Source organism: Protomyctophum parallelum, assembly GCF_964188405.1.
Source record: "Protomyctophum parallelum genome assembly, chromosome: 17".
Taxonomy (NCBI): domain Eukaryota; kingdom Metazoa; phylum Chordata; class Actinopteri; order Myctophiformes; family Myctophidae; genus Protomyctophum; species Protomyctophum parallelum.
Genome location: NC_139719.1, coordinates 34,711,110 through 34,733,919, shown reverse-complemented (window position 1 = coordinate 34,733,919; position 22,810 = coordinate 34,711,110). Strand labels below are relative to the sequence as shown.

At 42.4% G+C, this 22,810-nt stretch overlaps 2 protein-coding genes across 5 annotated transcripts in view; one reads left to right on the top strand and one right to left on the bottom strand.

Moving 5' to 3' along the window:
• Window positions 1-1,119: 1,119 nt before the first annotated feature.
• LOC310874217 (WD repeat domain phosphoinositide-interacting protein 1-like) lies at window positions 1,120-11,781 on the top strand. 3 transcript variants are annotated; one of them, XM_083786930.1, is made up of 12 exons: window positions 1,120-1,496; window positions 3,454-3,536; window positions 5,055-5,224; window positions 6,268-6,364; window positions 6,486-6,583; window positions 7,663-7,755; window positions 7,863-7,933; window positions 8,376-8,483; window positions 8,999-9,163; window positions 9,925-10,032; window positions 10,789-10,931; window positions 11,335-11,781. In XM_083786930.1, exons 1-12 carry the CDS (start codon window positions 1,420-1,422, stop codon window positions 11,454-11,456), a joined length of 1,335 nt encoding a protein of 444 aa, XP_083643056.1. In that variant the 5' UTR covers window positions 1,120-1,419; the 3' UTR covers window positions 11,457-11,781. The 3 variants fall into 3 exon arrangements, with proteins under 3 accessions (XP_083643056.1, XP_083643055.1, XP_083643057.1); XM_083786929.1 differs by having other exon boundaries at window positions 9,895-10,032; XM_083786931.1 differs by lacking the exon at window positions 1,120-1,496 and adding an exon at window positions 1,626-1,679 and having other exon boundaries at window positions 9,895-10,032.
• Window positions 11,782-15,568: 3,787 nt separating this feature from the next.
• Window positions 15,569-22,810, bottom strand: part of arsg (arylsulfatase G) — a 16,202-nt gene continuing 8,960 nt past the window's right edge. For both annotated transcript variants that reach the window (XM_083788032.1, XM_083788033.1), the window contains exons 6-12: window positions 20,563-20,777; window positions 19,752-19,832; window positions 19,236-19,344; window positions 17,803-17,923; window positions 17,369-17,459; window positions 15,810-16,328; window positions 15,569-15,766 (exon numbers count right to left, since the gene is read on the bottom strand). In XM_083788032.1, coding sequence (XP_083644158.1) covers window positions 16,048-16,328; window positions 17,369-17,459; window positions 17,803-17,923; window positions 19,236-19,344; window positions 19,752-19,832; window positions 20,563-20,777 — 898 coding nt within the window. In that variant the 3' untranslated portion in view covers window positions 15,569-15,766; window positions 15,810-16,047. The remainder of the gene's footprint in view (window positions 15,767-15,809; window positions 16,329-17,368; window positions 17,460-17,802; window positions 17,924-19,235; window positions 19,345-19,751; window positions 19,833-20,562; window positions 20,778-22,810) is intronic.

Genomic DNA, 22,810 nt, shown 5'->3' with positions numbered 1-22,810 from the left:
CTTTCATTCAGATCAGATTCATGGTATGGGGTGTCGGGACCAGACCAGTGTTGGGTTAATATTACTCAAGAGATAGTTCTGATCCATAGCTCTAATGCCGTTGGCATTAGAGCATTAGGCATTAGGGCATTAGAGCCGTTGGCATTAGAGCTCTACTCTAGACAGAAAATACATGTTATGGTCAAACAATTCATACAATCTATCAGGAGATTGTATAGGCTACCCAGTAATCAACTTAATTTTTAGTGTTCAAGTTTTGTTCCAATTTTGTATAGCCTACTCATTTCTTTGCGTCATCACTTTATTCACTTCCAATGTCACTTGTTTAATCTGTATCCTCATAAAGACGTGATGGAGACAGCTGTTACCGAACTGAACAAACCCTCTATCAGAATATATAGAGCTAGTAGTAGTATTGAGCCTACTTGTTTAAACCAAAGAATCACTTACCCTACCTGTATAGACTACACTACAGGCTGTATGTTTTTACTTACAGTATACCAGTAGTGTAGTACTTTCCACCACTGTAGCCTATAGTAGAAACCAAAACAGAATTATGAGAAGGGACAGGAGAAAGGACACACTCTATTATGGTAAAATATCAAAACATGTTCTTGTGACTTCACTTGACTGGGGTCAATTCACTTAGCAGTTTGGAGAACCGGCCCACAGTGGATACGGACACAGTGTGTGTGTGTGTGTGTGTGTGTGTGTGTGTGTGTGTGTGTGTGTGTGTGTGTGTGTGTGTGTGTGTGTGTGTGTGTGTGTGTGTGTGTGTGTGTGTGTGTGTGTGTGCATGTGTGCGTGTGTGTGTGTGTGTGTGTGTGTGTGTGTGTGTGTGTGTGTTGTAGTAATGTAGGCTGGCTCTAGACAGGATCTGAACACTGGGCAGTAAATAGACACCATGCTTTCCAGAGGTACTTGGGAACTACAATTGGCCAATCAGAAGACCGGTCTCTCTAAATAGGCGGCACTTAGTTGACGGATGGACAAAACGATCAATCAATTACTGACTTTCAATAGCTTGGCCAATTAGAAGAGGCGGCGAGACAGACTGGCCTGCTTCTGACAGCCAATAGAAACGTGTGTTGGTGTGACGCATCGACCCATCAGCTGTTTTTGTTTTGCTGTCGGGCTACTGAAGTTAATAACATAATAATAACACTGTCGTCACTCAGACGTGAAACAATGCATCAGGGAAGCCTGTGTTTCCTTTTGATTCTCTTTTGAGTTTTGGAATCGAGTGGTTGCATATTTATGTATAATGTATAATATGTCCGCTCAGACCTCAGACAGCCCGTGCTAAAACAATCTGTTCCCTGGATTGTGTGCGCGTGGCGCTTGCTGCTGACAGGGAGGAGAGGAGCGATCGATCTGATCCCGAGGCCTCCGACCGGGGAGGGGTGATCAGTGGCGGGGATGGAATCACAGGAGACGGCCGAAGACTCCGCGGGACACCACGGTGTGATCTGTGCCTCATTCAACCAAGACACCACGTAAGCGACCTCGCGCCATGCAGTCCGAGCACGAGCAGCACCGCTTCTTCTCTCTCCATGTGGCACTTGACTGTTGCATAACATTCGCTGGTACTGCACTGTAGTCCTACTGAACAATGGTTGATGTTAGAAGCAGGGAGTATGTGTGCGTAATTAGTTCTATCTCGGCGTCAGAACTTCAAGGTTAGTCTTATATCATCTTAAAGGGAGGTAGAGAAGTGTCTGTCGCATTTTGTTGAATAATTACAAATTGTCTTAAGACTCTTATTTTCACAAATTGTTATCGGTTATTTACGAATACGCGTTAAAAGTAACCGAGCGAGTTCAGTCAGAAGTATTATAATATATAACGATATGATAACCATATTCTATTTGTAACAACAACTAACAATGGTTGGTTGTATTGTTCTTTCGTGACTTTTGTATTCACTTTCCTTTGTTATGTGTTAATGTGTTTCCGTGGCGCATGTGGCCAAGCATCACAAATAATAAGGGAGACAGCATAGGCATATCTGGTAAAGTTCAATTAAAGTCTTATCCTTTATTTGTAATTTTGTCGTTATACAATAATCCAACTACAATCAATAAATCATTGAGTTAAACATAAATCGAATTAATCCCGTCCCACTCCCATTCAATAGCATGGATAATGTTATGTATAATAATAGCTACACTACTTCTAAGCAATGGAGCTGACACCCACTAAACTATAAAGGCAGAATAACGTTAGTGATTTATGTCAGTTAGAGGTGTGTACCCTTTACATAAACACCTGTCCTGGCTGGGGGCCTGGGACACAGCACCAGCTAGGTGTGTAACTGTAAACACCAGCAGTCCACATGCAGTTCCTATCACAATACTTTTTCCTTTCATCTTCAGACAATCATAAGATGAGAGAGAGAGAGAGAGAGAAGAGAGAGAGAGAGAGAGACCTTGGGAGCCCTAACAAGCCTGGGGATTTTTGTGTTATCATTTTAGAAAAACCTTTGACTGTACTATACATATAGTACTGTTAATACGCTTGTTAATAAAGTATTAAAAAACCCTCATATGAACATTTGTGACCCTTAACCTTAAATTATCCTCCATTATAGGAAAAATCACTGGGATATTGTTGTATTGTATTGTTGTATTGTGCATTATGGCTCTGACAGTTTAGATGGCACCTGACCTGCATGCTGGTCTTTGCCAACTCAGCCGACTCATGGCCTGCAGTACCTCTGTTGTATAGCCGTAGATAGGCGTAACACTGCTGCGAGTGCTGCCCCTTATCACCAAAGATGGTACAGTTATCAGAGAAGTCATCTGACCTAATTCACCTCAGCTTGTATCATTCATACTGACCACCCAGTGCATAGCCACGCTGGATGATGGCTATTTATAGTGGCAGTCAGACCAGTGAAGCTTGGCATCAATTCCTTTTATTTCACATCCTGGTCAGCGTAGCTGCGCACACGCACCCACGTGTGTGTATGTATGTGCTCACGTGTGTGAGTGTGTGCACCTTCCCGAGTGAGTGAGTGAGAGGGCATATAATTGAGTGAATGTGTTGAACACAAAACACTTGTAAACATCAGTTTCGAGTTACAGTATCAAGCTGCCCTTATACAACCTTTGACTTTTTGCGTTTAGTTTGTTTCACAGATGAAAACAGTGATTTATCCTTTTGTCTATGTTTATCGTGCATGCCTTAAGTTGATAAGATGGTAAAGATGAATTATGCATGAACATATTACCATTTACCAATATTAGGCAAAGGCATGGTAGCACAATATGCAGTATAGATTCATGTAACACTGCCTTGTGCAGGGCACTGGACAATGTAACACTGCATTCCATTTCAGCACATCTGCCATACAGTTTTGGGGATTACATTGTGAACTGTCTGACTGTAATGTTATCAAACTTCAAAAACGTTGATGCTTTGTTATCTATAAGTGTCTCTTTTGTGTCTCAGATCACTGTCGATAGGAACGAAGACTGGTTATAGGCTCTTCTCTGTCACCTCGGTAGACAAACTGGACTGCATCCACGAGGGAGGTAAGAGTTCTAGGAAACAGCATTTAGCATTCTATACTGTACATCTTAAAATAGTTTATTCGTATGGATTACACTACTGTAACTATATAGTTACCAATGCAACGCAGAATCTGCACACCGGTAGTATGCACGGGTGTGTATAGAATATCGGTCAAAACGTGAGATCGCAATAACGACGCAACATACATGTAGGATCACATGATGGGATCAAATCAGACCCCAAAAATCTGGCAAAGAAAAAAGGAAAGGTACTATGTTTACCCAGGTGGGTAGGTACCCAGGTTCATGGTAGGGGTTCAATGCCTTGTCCAAGGGCACTTCAGCGGTGGTAATTTTAACGTGCCGGTCCGGGGACACGAACTAGCGACCTTCCGATATCAAGACCGCTCCGCAAACCGTTCGGCCACCGCTGGCATCGGTCGGCCTCTAGTTGTACACAGTACAGTACAGTGTTCTGCCTGCGATGACAGATTGAAGTCTCAAGGAGCTCAGTCTTGTTTACTTTGCCAACTCTCATGTAGTCAAAGTAAACATCTAGGGGAGCTACAGTACGTTTTATAGTCCTTGTTGTTGTAACAAAGATAGACTGGAGTCTGTTTGAGGAAGCTGGAACTTAAATGTGTTCCTTATCCAAGAGCAATGCAAACATGCAAACAAACCTCAGATATCTAATGGCCTACAATAATGACCATAATGCTGTTGTCACAAATTGAAACAACAGCCAAATGTGAGAAAGCTCACTTCCTTATCTACAGTTTACAATTTGTCATGTTGCTTTCAGGTTAAGGATAAACAATTAAAAAAAATGCTGTATAGGCAACGGTATAATAATTAGATTGTCTAAAGAACCAGAATCTAAATAAGCTCTCAGGCTTTTTAGTGTTTTTATTTATCCTATTGACAGATTTGTATAAATGTATATTATGCATTTTCAATCAATCAATCAATCAATCAATCAATCAATAACAACTGGTATACAATTACTGTTTAGCTATATGCACATATAACACCAATTTCACCAATTATCAGGATATTATTCAAATTGAAAGTGTATGTTGCTGCATTATCACCAGTAATCAGTCTCAGTTTCATTTTAAAATGTTTGCACTTTGCAACCTTTATATCTGGACATCATGGTTCACAACAGCACAACTGCACTGTGTATTTATTGTGATCCCTCTGCAATTGTGTCCTTAATCCCTTAAATCAGATTTAAAAAATGAGTTTGTAGATCTGCACCTTTCAACAGTGCAGAACATGATAAACATTTATGTAAGCACTCCAAACAAATTAACTGTGAAGGTTGGAAACCGTGACACTTTAGTGTTTTAGAGATATTTGTACTTTATATTTATAACTTGAGTCACTCAGCCTGAAAACCGGCACAAACCGGGATCTCTGGTCAACTCAGTAGTCACTGTACCCTGATCTCCTTCCTCTCCCTTACCTTCTCATTTCCCATTCCAGCTGAGTGTCCAGATGTGTACATCTCCCTTACCTTCTCATTTCCCCTTCCAGCTGAGTGTCCAGATGTGTACATCGTGGAGCGCTTGTTCTCCAGCAGTCTGGTGGTGGTGGTCAGCCTGTCTCTACCACGCAGGATGAACGTCTATCACTTCAAGAAGGGCACAGAGATCTGCAACTACAGCTACTCCAGCAACATCTTGGCTGTCAGGCTCAACAGACAGGTAATGGAGAAGTCATAGGTCATATGGGGGGGGGGGGGACGACACATACAGTAATGAGTGGCAAAAAGCTAGTTCTGGCCTTGACAGCCCATACATCCAAACAGAAAAGTCCTATCTGATTCCTCCGAGCATGATACCAAACTACTTCCTGTTTAGTAATTATTATTGACTCCTTCAAAATAACTCTCAAAGAGCACCTACGGACGGCTGCAATTCAAAACTAGCCCCCGTAATAAAAATGTGAGTCGTCGTCCCCCCTTTTCCAGTAAGGAAATGTTTTTCCCATTTTTATTTCCTTCATATGATGTGTATATTTGTATACACATCATATGAGTGTATATTTGTACATCTTTAATTGTTATGTTGAATTGAAAATGGTGGACCATGATGTAAACAAGTCCTGTGCTTTTCATGGTTTCATCACAAAGTAGCAGTTTTTGTATTGACTTTCGTTTGAAATGTACCCATTCTACAATCTACATTCTGTGAAATACAAATTTCAATCAATCAACCAATGCTAAATCCCTCTAGGAAACAATCATTTTAATAGGTCTGACTCTGCACAGTAAAATCTTCAGCGTTAATTTAACTCTGAGGCCCAGGCAGTGGCGTAACCGTCTGGGCACCCGACTGGTAATCCAGTCGCAGTGTGCCGCGGGTTCGACTCCCGAGCCCGACACGGCCTTTACTGCATGTCTTCCCCCATCTCTCTCCCGTTTCCTGTCAGCCTACTGTCTGTCCCTTCAAAAACTAATAAAAGGTGTAAGCCGCAAAAATAATATCTTTAATTTAACTCTGAGAGCATGATAATAGACCAAAACGGACCCTTATTAATACGGAGCATTTTGCAGTGTAATTAAGTCATATTAATCTGTCACACATTAAACTCCTGACACTTATATGCTATGTTTGATTAAATTAAATATAAATAGTGTCTACACAGTTGAAACTTCCAGTTCCTGATTTTGTCTAAGCTGATCCCCCTCATCATTAATATCCCCGTTATTGTCATTAATCTTCCTCTGTCTGTCTCTCGCTGACAGAGGCTGGTGGTGTGTCTGGAGGAGTCTATCTACATCCATAACATCAAAGACATGAAACTGCTCAAAACACTACTCAACACACCCACCAACCCTTCAGGTGCAATACACTCGTACACATACACTACAAAGAACCAAGCATACTGTAAATACTGCATACAGTACATGCACACCCATATGAAATACGAGTCATACAACTTGATCCTGTCAACTTCCCCTAGGTCTGTGTGCCCTGTCTGTGAACCATGGAAACTCATACCTGGCCTATCCTGGCAGTGCCACCATTGGAGAGATCATTGTCTATGACGCCAACAACCTGGTGAGGCCACCATTAGTGGGATTATTTTAGTTTTGTAATGCAGTTCCACACAAAATGCTGCAGTGTCTCCTGAGGGAGATCGGGTGCACGAAGTAGAGTGGCCATCCTGGAATTGGAACTAGGTTCTCAGTTCCATCCGCAGTTCCTCCTGGATGCGTGTAGAAATGTCATTGAGCAAGATACATAAGACCTCTAACTGCTTCAGATGAGCAGGTTGGTGCATTGCATGGTTTCCTCCACCATCTGTGTGTCAATGAATGTGAAATACACTCACTGGAAAGCAATTTGAAGGTCAGACAGACAAGAAAGTATACAAATGCAGTCCTTTTACCATTTTAATTAGACTGAGTATAGGATTTATGAATGGATTGTGTTGCAGACCGCCAAGAGCAGAGGATGGAAAATTATATTGGGAGGAAATAACAAATACAATTAATACGTGTGTACACATTTTACATATTTGTGCCAATAGTTTAGTTTGTTTGCAGTTTAGGTGTGTGTGTGTGTGTGTGTGTGTGTGTGTGTGTGTGTGTGTGTGTGTGTGTGTGTGTGTGTGTGTGTGTGTGTGGGGGGGGGGGGGTTAAACAAATCGCAGCTTGAGGCTTGACCTATAAAAAAACCTTTCAGTCGTGGGATTTTATTTTTACTTTAATCCATACCTGTGAGTGTGACCTGTCCAGTGTGACCTGAAATGTTGTTTATAAAATGGGGTTAGTGTGCCTCCAGTACGGACTATGAAAGGCAAAAGTCCACGGACAATCAGTTGGACTCCATCCATCCAATCCAAAACACCAACCACCAAAATACCAACCAAACGCAGGCGGGGAAAACTTCACCCCTAGAAATAGTCATTTAACCCATCTGCTACATGCCTCACACAATCTACCTAAATAGCTTCCGCTGTGTTTACCCAGTAAAACATCAAGATAGCCCTTAATATATATAAATATTCATATTCATATATATATATATATATATATATATATATATATATATATATATAATTATTTTTGTTCTGTTCTTCTTTTCTTTTCATACCAGAAATGAAATGATTAGAAAACACTGCTTTTGTCTCTCAGAATACAGTGACCATGATCCCAGCCCATGACAGCCCTCTGGCTGCTCTCACCTTCAACGCCTCAGGAAACAAAGTGGCCAGCGCCTCAGAGAAGGTCAGAGCTTCTCCATCCATATCTCTTTTGTTTTTCTCTACCGTGACTTTCTCCCTCCTCCCTATTGTCAGTCCAGTCATTCTCGCTGTCTGTTTTCCTCCATCCAGGGCACTGTAATCAGAGTCTTCACCGTCCCTGAGGGCCAGAAGCTGTTTGAGTTCAGACGGGGGATGAAAAGGTAAGTACCACGCATACACTTTCATCTCCAAAGGGAAATCCTTTAATGCTTTGATGCAGAGTGAATAAAGGCACCCCGGCGGGCCTGTACCATTTGGGTACGTTTTTACATTCAGCCCTATTCACACAGGACTAGAATTACCTGGTGACCTCATGTAATTAAGACATTCAAATAAGAATAAAAAGGAGTGGAGAATACAAAAAACCTTTCTAAAAAAAATACGACCCCAAATTACTGATTCACAGGGGATCATTATTATCAGATGACCTCTGTTTGCTGAAATGTGTATTATAATGTAATTTGGCCTGGAATTCTTACTGGGGTCGCGCCTGTAAAATGATAATGCGTAGTAAATTATCTTACTTATCTGATACCTTATGTGTGTGTGTGTGTGTGTGTGTGTGTGTGTGTGTGTGTGTGTGTGTGTGTGTGTGTGCGTCAGATATGTTAGCATCAGCTCATTGTCCTTCAGTGCAGATGCCCAGTTCCTGTGTGCCTCTAGCAACACTGAGACAGTCCACATTTTCAAACTGGAGCAGCACAGCCCCAGGTAAACACACTCATACTGTACACACTAGAGTGGAGGGGGGAGACACAATACTATTGATCTAAAGCTATGATTAATTAGAGCAAAGTTGACACAAAGAACCGTCAACAGTTCAGTCGATGAGTAAGAGGATAATAAGGCTGGTTAAAGGGTGTGTAAGTATACCATATTAACCCCATTATAACACAGCAAACTGTTACCTTAAAGAAAAAAATCATTCATTCATTCATTCGATGTAGCTACAGTAATGTATTTCTGTCACCAGGTGTCAGTTATGAACTGGACCACTTCAATGAAGTACTATATTGTTGTATGTTGTGCACAACTGCACATTGACATCAACGCCACATATTTGCCCTAGGTGGTCTGTTACTTTTCAGTGCTGTGGTATATCTAGTGTAGCCTATATATTTTTTCTTCATTTTCTTTTACAAACTATCCATAGTGTAGTGTAGACTCACATTTAACTATGAGTCGTGGTTTGTGTCCAACCCCTCCACCATCAACTCCTCCCCAAGTCGAGAGGTAGAGTCCCCTACGTGGTCGGCCTACATGGGGAAGATGTTCACGGCAGCCAGCACCTACTTGCCGGCCCAGGTGTCTGACATGATGAACCAGGACCGCGCCTTCGCCACCGTGCGACTCAACATGTGTGGCCTGAAGAATGTCACTGCCCTGGCCACGTAAGACACAACGAGGAGACACATACAAGACGGATAGTTCCACGTGTATGGGAATTTACCTCCACTTCACTAGGAGCATTAAAGACGCGTCTGAAAGCCTTGCGATGAATTATCAATGAACGTGCATAGTTAATACTCCCCCATAGCTCTCTTTAGTTAAGAAACTTCAGCAGTATACAGTTAGTTTCATTGGTCATCACATTAGCGAGTTAGGTGTGGTGTACATAGGTACCTGTAGGCCCCTGGGTGGTAGTTTCATCTACAAACCTTGCTTTTTTGGAAAATAGTTTATCATCATCGACATTTATTTGTAGAAAACGTTCCAGTTCCACATAGAAAAGTAAAGCAAGTGTCTGAAGTCACATGTAATGTCCACTGCTTGTTGTCAAGCATTCCCACGTGTCTTCCTCTCCTATTGACAGTCAGCTAATCAACCTTAGCAGCTGTTTCCGAGCTCCTTCAATTAGGTATTCACTGACGTCAGTCAGGTACACTCACCTAGGAACCTACGGCATACGCACCTTGCTAATGCACCGACTGGTGCCATGCCAACCGTTGAATTCAAGTATAAAGTGTGACAATCTACTAATTAAACTGTGATACTACGATAAAGTACGATAAAAGCATCATCTTGCGTCATTAATTTTGTACAAAATGACACACCCTCAAGTTACATACTAAGGACAATAGAAAAGGTGCATAATGTGTGTGTCTGTTTGATAACATGATAGTTGTGTGTGTTATTTGTCACAAATTGTCAGGATTCAGAAGTTGCCTCGGTTGCTTGTAGCTTCCTCAGATGGCCATCTCTACATCTATAATGTGGATCCTCAGGACGGGGGAGAGTGTGTCCTTGTCCAAAACCACAGGTGTGTGTGTGTGTGTGTGTGTGGGGGGGGGGGAAACACGGGGCATGGCCACAAAGGTCCCCTCCTTTTCTCCTATATCATCAAATCTCTTTACTGAAAATATCCGATCTACAACACAAATCACACGATACATTGTAGTTATTTTCACCAATGTATTGTATTGTCAAAACGTGCATATACATGACCAGGTCCATTTTGACATATCTGCCAAAAAAGCTTGAGAGCATATATTTCCGTTGTGGTCCTTTGCGTGTAAATGTGTGTAAATTGAGTACCATGTGTTTTTAGTACATTCAGAAAATGCGGTCCGGGCACCTAGGCTGCCTGACAGACAGCACGTTGCGGGTTCGAATCCCAATCCCGACAATCTTTGCCACTCCCCTTCTCTCTCTCCCCATTTCCTGTCAATTTAAATAAATACAATAACACATACAGGCCAATACTATACTATAGTAGTAGGCCAGTAAAACAACATGCGTACTGTAAAAGGAATCTCCCATTGCCAATAATATACTGTAGTGAAAACACGGCTTAGGTTCAGCTGTTACTAGTTCAGAACAGTGGGTTGCGCACATCCAGTTTGGTGCTGGACACAGATTGACAGTTAAGAAATAAGTTTAGAAAAAAAACTAAGAAATAGTTTAGTTGACCTTAAAACACAGAACATATTACATGGTACAACGTTTCGGCCACAGTTGGCCTTCATCCTGATGTGGCCATTTTAGTGAATGACCAAATGTCTCCCTCTTCTTCAAGGCTGTTTGAGACGGATGAGGACCCAGGGGGGGAACAAGAGGAAGACGCAGAGTCACAGGATGTCCCGCCCCAGCAAGCCAGCCCGTCTTACGCTGCCACCGTGGCACTCCCTTCCACCCCGCCCTCGTCAACCACCCTTATGGGTAAACCTGTGCCGTGGGCATACACTTCCACTGTCACAATATATACTTCAATAGGCCGAACCTTAGATATAAGATTATACTGTAGCTTCTGACAGTTCACTTCAGTGAGAACGTCCCACCTGAAGTACACCACTCTTGATACTGTGATAGTTACTTAGCCTTTGTAGCTGTATTTGGTTGAATAAATATATTAATTTAAAACTATTGCATGTTTTTGGTCGCAGATATATTGTCTTCAACTTCATCCTCTACATTAAATCTCTGCTGAAAATAGCCAATCTACAAGCTCGTAACATTGACGCATTGTAGCTTGTAGATCGTCTATTTTTGGTGAATGTTCGGCCCCAGAATAGGGACGCTATGGTTCTATAATTGCTGTTCCTAACCCCTTGTCTCTACCCAGGCTACTCTGAAGATGGTGGAGCTCAGAAGGGAGAGGTCATTCCAGAGCACGAATTCGCAGAGGGGCCCGTGTGTCTCGATGACGAGAACGAGTTCCCTCCAGTCAGCAACCAGAGTAACTGACCCCACCACCTCCTCCTCACACCCGCCCTCCTTCCAGCAAACCAATCAGATCAGCCGAGACGAGGGACGAGAATATTCAAAATGAGCCCGGAGGCGGTGTGCGCTGGATGAAAAACATTAACCTCCATCTTGAACCACACGTACCCCTGCTGGCCAAGGGTGAAGTTCTGCCAGAACCTGCTCTCTGGTGTTTCCCACTGTTTCCACATCCCTCTTAGGTCTGGATTCTTAAAAATTAAAACACAGAGAAGGGGAGTGAAAAGTCCACTGTCCCCAGACCCCAACTCTTACAGTCATGCCTCAGATGTGAGCAGAAAGTGAGAGTTCACTAGTAGGAATAAACACGCCATTGGGGAGGTTTAAGGAATTTATTGACAGTGAAGGAATGGAGGGATGAAGGAGGGATGAATGAATGCGGATGTGTAGGTTCCGGGGGGGTCGCCGACCCTGGAGTCTTTGGGGAGGAGGTCGAATGGCACTCGTCGTGTGGCGTTCGTCATAAGGCGTTCGTCTTACGGTGCGCATGGACGATATCCCCCCGCAGGAACCTGATAAGGAGAGGAGAGAGTTTTGTTTTAATCGTTTGATCCACTTTTGGCGAGGTGGATGTAGTAGCTCCTTTGGGGGGAGCAGGGAGAGGAGCTGCAATGGAGGTGAAGGGGTGGGGGTGGGTTGCGAGAAGCCTGTAGGGAGGCGGCTGGTGTGCGACGCAGCGAGGCAGGCGAAGCATGGAGGATTCTGGGTGGTACTGGGCAGGTATAAATGGGGGCAGGTAGATTGACGTGGAGGGCGGAGAGTGGCATTAAGGGCAGGGCCAATGCGCGTTTCTCCTCCTCCTGAACATCAGTTGTTCCAACTCCATTAAATAAACACACACTCAATGGGGGGACGGAAGATATTCCTACATTCTGTGCATTTGCCATTGGAGAACCATCATCTTGATGGTAATACCTGTTGTCCAATAGAACTGTCAGGTAGGATAACAAACACTAGACATGCCATAGATCGCTGGTTCACTGGTTCACAGGTTCTCAACGTGCGGTCCGATGTAAGTGTAACTCAGAGTACAAATGGGTCTGTTTAAATGAACACTGTGTGATTTGTACAGTGTCGGTAGGGGTTCCAGAGCTAGCAAATTGTATCAAAGCGAGTCTGGCCTGATGCCTATCAAACTGGGGGACCTTGCAATAAAAACCTCTGAGAATCACATTCACTGCATTAGGCAGTTGTTAATGTAACCCTCAGACCCATAATTGTCCATTTGATCCTTTGTGGTTGAGAACCAGTGCCCGATGACAGTATTAAGATTTTTTGTAGAAAACTGTCTGTCTTGAGTAGAAGTCAGATATGTCTTTAGTAAATGCATATTCCTCAACTTACAACAACACTTAAAAACAAGCATATCACAAGCGCTTCAGTACAGAATGCTTAGTTGACTTATATGCAATACGAGTTGCGCTTTAACCACTTAAACACCATACGTTGTTGAGCGGAGCCCCTCAAAGCTCTATACTAGTGATCTTTCTGTTTCCCTCTACATTAAATATCTTCGCTGAAATTACAGAGTGACGCTGTAATCTCAACGTCTGGCCAGCTTCCCTTTGTCTCCTGACGGGTCATTGTGAGGGCTACAGACACAACAGCTATTATAGTTCTACTGGTAGCAGTTCAGGGACATTTCTACTTTTATATGTAAAGTCATTTGTGAAGGTACTTAACAAAACGGAAATGAAACACAGCTAGTTGTTTGGATAACCACAATATACAGTACAGTGCTGTTTTGTACTATATATGGGCATGATGTAGCTTATGAATGGGCATTAACTGAGAGGGACAAACGGTAGATGGCGTGCAGAGGAAGAGAAAGATGACCATGTAGGACAAACAACACATCTTGGGTGAGACCCTAAGAACTGTATATCGTCACTGCAGGGCAGAAAGAAACATGGTATCTCTATATTTCATATTTTTCATAATGCCCTATTTTATACTTTGATGCATAACAGTGTCTTGCAAAAGTGAAAATAGCCTCAAGCTCACAACGCATCGGAGTTTGTAGGTCATTTTGAAAAGGTTACGATTTTCACCTATAATAATGACATGCCCGACATAAAGATACCAGGTTGAAAGTGGTTAAGTGAAGTCTGAATGTGGGTAAATATTTGACATCAAAAGAACAACCGCACAGAGATGTTTAGTATTGAATCTGCACCAGCAGACGGTTCATTGTTGAGCCTTCGAAGTGAATATTTTATAAATATTATACTAGTGAGAAGAATTGGAATTGGGACTAAATAACTACATTGGATCCATTTTCTGAAAAGTTACGGTTTTGGACATACACGGTTTCCCGCCCGACAGTGACAATATGCAAATTGCTTTGATCTTGATTGTTTCAGTGTAAATCGTCGTCATGACTTGCAGAAGCCGCTGTGATACTGACTGCAGTGACCGCATCATGTGAGACTCTTTGAGTGTCACCCAGACCCAGTGAATCCTCCAGTTAGGTTTTATGAGCAGACATCCGTAGAGTTCACTCTAAATGTTTTCTCGGAAGCCGCAATCAATGGCCGACGTGACGTGAATTACTTGATGCAGAGCTGTGTACCAGAAGGTTACAGGTCCTTAAAACGACCACTTCACCCATTTTCTCACTAATTCTCATTATAATATGATCCTGGAAAGTTAGCATTCTATAATCGAAGCCATTGTTCTCGTGTTAATAAAAAATAAAATACAAAATCTGAAATGGCCAAATCTCCCTACCAATGATGTCACTGGTAGGCGGGTTTCTGAACAGTCCACAGCCGTCCTCTGAGACACAGAGTAGAAAAACAGTTACCATATTATTATGAGCATTAGTGAGGACCAATTATATGAAGATAGGTTGAAAATGGGTGAAGTAGTCATTTAAATGCCAGTGATATCATTACGATATTTTTTTATTTACTATACAATGTTGAATATGTTAACATTTAAAACAGATGTTTTTACTTAAAAACTTGACATAATTAATATTCTTTTGGAATATGATGAAGTATTACACATCAGTGCATAGACCAATAGTACGCTCAGAATTATCTTTGTGTGTATAATGTGAATATAATACATTTATATATATATATAGTATTATTGTAAACAGTAACATATTAATACCATTGTGACTGATCTTGCCAAAAGTCGGTGCTGTGAGGATGTACCGTGTTCTGCTACTTTAATATCTGATGGTTTTCAGATGCTTTTGAGAAAGACATTAAAGATGACTTGCCAGTAAACCTGCCACTCATTGTGTTGTGTACTGTAGTTGTCCCGAGATTTACCAACGATAAAGAACAGATTTCAAGTTTATTTAAAAAAAAAGGCTGGATGTGATTCCGCACCGTCTTATTAAAAACTGAAATAGAACAGTGTAGAGAGACAAGAAAGCCGGGGGAGTCAAATCATGCAGCAAATGTCCGGCCGGCCCTGGAATTGAACCAGGGATTTGCTGTCTGGCTGGCATGCACCCTGGTATGCACCCTACCCCAATAGTACCCCATGCACACTACTCATTCGGCCATCAGCTTGCCTCAAGAACACATCTGAATGATTAGTCTTATATGTATAATATAAGTATGTATGTATGTATTACATGTTATGTGAGCAGTAAAAAGGGCAACACTGTGACAACTGGAGGTGGCAGTGACTGCATGAGTGAGGTGGTACAGGCACCTCTTGGGTACCGGAAGGTTCCCGGTTAGATCCACAGGATAGTGTCGAAGTGTCCTTGAGCAAGACACTGAACCTCTGCCATTGGTTTGTGAATGGGTGAATGTAAGCACATTATAAAGCACTTTGGATGAAGGTGCTATAATACTGTGTTCTACAACTACAACCCAGGAATGGGAAGCTCTCGTATTGACATCATATCACCACTAGGGGGAAACATAACATTTTAGACTATAAAAGGCCACTGATAAAACGTCATACTTCTAGATATCAATATCATGCAGTATCACATGGATTGGATACTGTATATGGTTACTTCAACTGGCAGTAGCCTATATGGTGTAATATCTGTCTTTAGAAATTATGCTTATTCTACTGTTACTGAAATTCCAGCCAGTTAAAACATGTGCATATTCATTATAACTCATTACTATTTCTGTCCCTCAACACTGTTTACGAATATGACATCTGTTATTGGCTTATTGGCTTATATTGTGACAAATTAATGCACAATATTTCAGAAAAAACAAGGGGATATTTCTATTTCACTGGACAGAATATGACCATTTTTGTGTTCTGATTTTCCCACAGCATAGCTGAACCTCTGATTTTCCCACAGCCTACAGTACAGTACTGTAGCTGAACCTCGGTGAGAACTTGTTTGCTTTGATCCTCTCTCAGAGTGTCTGTTTACATGCACCCTGCTGTATCCAAGATCCAAAACCTTCATCTTCCCCAGAAACACTCACCACAAACAAATAACTGATGCAACTCCAACTGGATGTGATCTCCTTCAGTTTTCTTTGGCTATGCTTCAAGCCCATCTCCTATTAGTCTGTGTGTGTGTGTGTGTGTGTGTGTGAGTTCATGTATCTTCCCACCCTCACCCTGGCATGTGGCATCTGCAGGCGGTATGTCGGGCGTCACAGCAGGGTGCAGCCGACTGGTCCGCGGTGTAGTCGGCTGAGGAGACCGAAGGATCAGTGGCGATGTCCCACAGGAGCTCCTCCCGGCCCCTGGTGACGCTCCGCAGGGCCTCCCGGTACTCTGCAGTCCCACGCTCTACGGGCGTCTCCTCTGCCTCGTCGTGCTGGAGGTCGAATATCAACGGTGGGTCGTGGAGCTGCGCCTTCCCCATACCTCCGCCGCATGCCTCCGCTGCACCTAGGTGTGACATATTTTTGTTTCTGTATGATTGGTTTGCTTGCGGTTGTAAGATGCAAGTCAAATAACACATAATGTGACAGGTCTATAAGAAATAATTAATCTGTTAATTCATGTCATTTCACTATTTCCGTTTGCATATAGGGTCAGGGCCAGGGTGGTGTACAGGAGGATGCTACAGTTACCTTGATTGACCATTCATTCAAACACCTATATACCCATTTGCCAAGCTTTGGTGATGATTTCTCTAGCTTGGCTCGTTGGATCCTCAACTTCCTCTCTAAAAGAAGAACCCTGCGGGTGAGGTTGAACGATTGCACGCCAACTGACAAGTGAGCTCTCTTCCTCTACAGACCAGGGCTGTGCTCTCTCACCACTCCTTTATATTCTGTATCATGTACTAATGACTGGCAGACCTAGTTTGTGGATGACTCAGTTACAGTCAGTTTCTTCCATGATGATGAATCAAGTATCATTTTTTTTCCATAGTCAAGTCATGGCCATGTCGTTCAATGTATCAAAGACAATGTGTTAAAAATACCTTGGTCATTGATAATAATCTTACTTTTGAATGTAATTGTGAAATGGTGTGTAGGAGAAGTCAACAGAAACTGCGTAAGTAAACATTAACGGGCTAAAATAGTGAACACAAGCAGTAAAATCATAGGTGTCCACCAGAGTACATTACAGTCAGTGGTCGAAGAGGGCACACTCCATTCTCTCAGAACTGCACCCACACCCTTCATCAAGAGTTTATGCCTATAAACTCTGGAATCCACTTTAGATTCCTCCAGACCCACCTTAAGAATGTGTCTGTGCTACAATTAACAATGTTTGTTAGTTTTCTATTTGCACTGTATGCTGCAACACCACTTCCCCATCTGGCACCATTGTGAGAATGTTGAGTTAGGGTTTTGTAATGGAAAATGCATGGCTGCAGGCTTTTGACTCTGGAATGAACCCAGCACACCAAACCAAAGTGCTAATTTGAATAACACACCAACAACTGTCACTCTCAGTATCCAGAAGTGCAGCCCTACCTGTCATGTAGAAGGCTTTATATTTCCCACTTCTGGCGGCTTGTAGGTCCCCAAACGTCCCTGCAGCGCCACTGTTTGGGTGGAAGAGGAACTACAGGTGGGGACACAAGATACTTAACATTGTACATGTGGACATAATTTCTACAAAGCCTCAATTCAACATGACATTCCCTACCTTCATTTACTGGCATAGTTTCAGCGATCCAGAGCATAACCCTAACCCAAATCCAGTGTATCTTAAAAAATCTAATTGGTCGCACCAGTGCACTGTAGCAGGTCTGTCTATGTGTACAGTATGTATGAGTGCACCTAAATAAATGCTTTTATGAAAAAAGTTAGGCGCACCAGTGCAACTACTGAAGTCTGGAGCGTGTATACGTAGAGTTATGTACTATCATGTGCACGATGAAGACAGCGTGTTGTGTAATGTGTACCTCGTGTCCAGTCTGTGAGTCATGCAGGAGGACATCTGTGGCATCTATGCCATCGTAACGTCTATCTGAGGGAGGCTCCACCCCTGCCAGGGACAACAAGGTGGGGAAGATGTCCATACCACTGAGACAGGAGAAGATGACATGATATTAGAGAGAGAAAGACAGAGTGAGAGTTTGTGTGTGTGTGTGTGTGTGTGTGTGTGTGTGTGTGTGTGTGTGTGTGTGTGTGTGTGTGTGTGTGTGTGTGTGTGTGTGAGTGTGAGTGTGAGTGTGAGTGTGAGTGTGAGTGTGAGTGTGAGTGTGAGTGTGTGTGTGTGTGTGTGTGTGTGTGTGTGTGTGTGTGTGTGTGTGTGTGTGTGTGTGTGTGTGTGCGTGCGCACGCGCGTGATGCTGCATAACATAATTTTGCATCATCATCATCGTCATAGTCTGACTGTTATCAAAACAACTTGAGAACAGATGGACAGATTTTCATGACACTTGGTGGGAATGAACAGTAGGCTGTCCTGAAGACATAATGAACAGTAGGCTGTCCTGAAGACATAATGAACAGTAGGCTGTCCTGAAGACATAATGAACAGTAGGCTGTCCTGAAGACATAATGAACAGTAGGCTGTCCTGAAGACATAATGAACAGTAGGCTGTCCTGAAGACATAATACATGTGTGGGTAAAACATGTCACGGTCACAATCACAGTGAAAAAGGGCTGATAATGGAAGGGCCCATTTTCAATTTGTATGTGTGCGTGTGTGGGTATCAAATCAGCTTCAGCTTTGAATTTTGACTGAAAGAAAGCACAGGAAAACAGACAAGTTAAAAGACAGGAGTCACATCCATTAAGTGCTTTTAACAACACTGCTCTCTAACATCATCTACTGTAGCTATAACGTTACCTAGAGAGCCAGGAATGAGCCTCAGCAAACAGCTCACTGAGGCACTCAATACAAGGTCAAATTAAAGCACACAGTGCTAACAATCTCTCATGATGACTTTCAATCGCGCAGTTGGTTTGCTGTGAAAACATTGCACTTTTAAAATGGCCATGTAATTTTAAGTTAAGTTAAGGACAACACACATTTCTTTGCTTTTTACCACATCATCTGTCAGTAACTAACTATTGCTATTATTATACAGTATTTTATGTTGTGCAGTAAAGTAAGAAACTACACAAGTTTAATGTGTATAATAAGCTACAACCTTTTCCACAATACAAGGCTCCTTAAATGTCTTTCACGTAATGTATTTGTTGATGATTTAAAGTAGCCAGTAAATACAGTATAGGGAGGGATTGTGAAATCCTATTTTCAGTGACTTATCTTTTGCATGTGCAAGTGAACTACCCTATCCTCCAAATGCAGGATGTGCCATCAGTGATGATTTAATGTGAAGTTCAATATGAAGTCTTATGAAACCTTAAGCCACGGTGAGATACCTGAGTAGGGCAGAGCTGGTGGCATTAGCAGGGATCCTTCCAGGCCAGTAGGCCACCGTGGGTACTCTGTGCCCCCCCTCCCAGGTGGTCCGCTTGGCTGAACCCCCGCCTGACACACAGGGGATAAACACAACCACTTATAGCAGCAGTACAGTCAAGACTCATTAAATACATGTTAATGTTTTAATGCTTTGGTGCTCTGTGAGACAAAATGTGTATCTCAACATGTGTGGCCATTCAGACAGTGGCAGCTTAACCACTTAAACCCCAGTGACCCTATTATGGGGTAACATTTGCCAAAATTGCCGTTTTACAAGCTCACAACACCCTGCAAAGCGCTGTGAGCTTGTAGATTATGTTTTGGCAAAGAGATTTGGCGTAGCGGGGGACAACGGAGCAGAGCTAGTATAGAGCCATGGGGACTCCAGTTAACTCATTGTAAAGGATTGAATTGGTTAAAGTAATAAGCATGATTTATTTTTATCATGTGGGCCCTGTGACCCAGAAAACACTAACCTTTGTTAGTCTGCCATTTGCCTTTATATGGCCCTACACTGCCAGCATACTGGCACTTCTGCTCCCAGGGTCCATTGTCACCTAAAGACACAAACAGTCATGCATGCATATTAGGAGTGAGACTGCTTTATAGGTACTTTATAGGTATCACAAGCATTGCGCCACGACTTTCAGTTGGAAATCAGTTATGACGTCAAAGTATATATCAGTCTTTAGAGCAAGGGTTCCCAACGTTTTCTAGAAGTTCACCGACCCCATCTGACTACAGATCAGATGGGTGGGCCGCATGCATTTTCAGAGAATGTTTATTTAAATGATCAATCAATCGATTGTGTCTTCGATCAATGGTACCAAAGTAGTATGCTAAAAATCGGCCTCAGTCCTGAATGGGTTAAGACTTTAAGCTCTTTCAAGGTTCAAGGTCTCTTAGAACGGAGAGAAACAATGTGTCATTTAAGGCATGTGAAATACAGCTTTGGTTTGTTGGGTTTGTTCGTGAGAGATGTTTTTCATTCAAAAGTCTCAAGAGGAAAGTTGACAGTGAAAATATAACAAAGATAACATAATTCAAAGAATAGAAATAGAACTATTTGTTCATCCTACCTGATTTAATCAATTCAAAGCTATTCCTATCCTCTTAGCTAAGAACATATCCTACCAGGACTGTCAGCTATTGTAAATTATTTACAATATAATTTGTCGGGCCAGATATTACGGCTGGTGGGCCACTTCTGGCCCATAGGCTGCCTACCACTGCTTTAGGTAACCATGGCAATGTATCATCACTGCAGAAGGGCAGCTAGAGACCCACCGGTGAACCAGATGAGAGTGTTTTCTCTGTCCGTGTCATCTGCAGCGTTCTTGATCGCTCCCACCAGGCTGTCCATATCTCGCAGGCAAGTGGCATACGCCATATCCTCTCCTGGGTGACTGCCGGAGTGGCGGACATCCTGAGGGAAGGAAGGGGCCAGGGGGACGTGCATGTGAGCCAAAGCTACATAGAGCAGGAAGGGCTGTCCTCGCTCCCTGGAAAAAAACATACAATGTTCACACAAAGAAGGTTTAGAAACCATGTATCCTATCTTGCATTGGCATGTAACAAGAGCTATTCCCACATTTGGGCCCTCATTTATCAACGCGGCGTACGCCAAAATATGGGTGCACGTCGGAATCACTGCATTTATCATTTCCGCAAAACCTTGAACTTGAACGTGCGCCAGGTCGGGAGCTGTCATAGGCTTTGTCCTCAGCTGTTTTTCTGTCATAGAAAAGCGGAGCAGCATTGACTGACCAGCTTACAGGCTGTCACAGGCATCTAAACATATTATTCACTCCTAAAATGTTATATATAAAACTGTATTATGTATATACAGTACAAGAAAAAGAAAAAGAGAGATTTCCAACTTTACATACAAGCAATTAAAATCGCGCAATTAAAAACAATATAACATGTTTACAATGTACAAGTTTATGCTTAATGTACAAGTTATATGCGAGCGCACTTGTGAGATGATTCGGGAGCGCAGCGTGACATCAGATGCCATAATCCCTGTGATATTAAAAATATATATTTAGGCATAAATGGACTGCACACCTTTATTTCCAAGTGACAATGACAAATTTGACAATATAGGCCTATAGCTTGACTATTAACAATTGTATAGTTTGCAGATGCCTATAATCCCTGTGATATTTAAAAAATATATTTAAGCATAAATGGCCTGCACGCCTTTATTTCCAAGTGACAATGACAATATACAGTAGGCCTATACTAGCTTGCTATTTGCAGTTGTATATGCTCTAGTTTGAGGCGGGCAGCAAGGCAAGCGGTGGAACTTTTTTATTGGCTTTTTCCATACGTTGTTTGGTCGTATTGGAGTTGTTCATGTCGCAAAAACGAGGGCGAGGCTTGATTTCATAGGCGGATTTTACACTCCATTGATAAATGAGGGCCTTGGTGTTTTGATGATGGTGGTACTGAATCTGAATCTTTATAGTCACATCACAGGTTTACAGGTGTAAAGAAGCAGGTGAAATTCGGTTTTGTGCAAACTCCATCGTTTTGTTGTATTCAGGAAGTGAAAAAGAAAAGAAGGGGGGCCAAGGAAAACAAGAAATCAAACAGTAAAGATTAACATACTGGTATCAGGGATAGGCAAAAAACAACAATCAACAATATATATACATAATATACTGCAGCATAATCCAGCTGGAACAGTATGAGGTTATACATAAGGTTAGGCACAAAGGTGGTGGCACTTTGATAGGTCCACAAAGTAGCAGCTATGTATATGAGATTAGGTATTAAGGTGCAAAAGAGTGTCAGCACATTGTAGGCTACTCTGTTGGCCCGGTAGATGCCAAACTTTGCACACACACTCCCTGGATGCAAACGATGAACCTCTGCCCCAAATATTCCACAACAGCCTGTTATAGCGCCACCATGAGGCAGATTTTCACATTTTTACCTATAACTGTACCGATCTGCTTGAAATGTTGAATGCACACTCCCTAGAGGCCAAGGGAAAACCTTTGACCTGCATTGTTCACATCTGCCTTTTATAGCGCCACCTAGAGGCCTACTTTAGTAAAACAATGTTTTTTATATTATTCCTTCAGATTCTGTCCAAAAAACCCTGAAAGGTTTTACACAGTATCTCTATAGTCATGTGCTCAAGACGGATGTGTCCGATATTTCATATTCCATCCTAATTGGCTAACATTGGTTTCCAACGTTTGCAGGATTGGCCTATTTTTACCAAAACATCTCAAATCATGAACGCAGCGTGCAATTTACGTGAACATTTTCACACACTTTCCTACTAGGCTGAGGAATGCATCCCACCCTTTTCACATTGGCCTGTTATATGCCACCAACAGGTGGATTTTTGCAATACATTTTTGGAACAGAATGCCTCAAATCAACCAATTGCCATCAAAGGCGTAAGAACAAATGGCACCCTTTTCACATTGGCCTATTATAACGCCACCAGGACACCACCAGGACACCACCAGGAGGCCACAATAACCTGACCTGGCCTGGTGGAGACCTGTGCCCC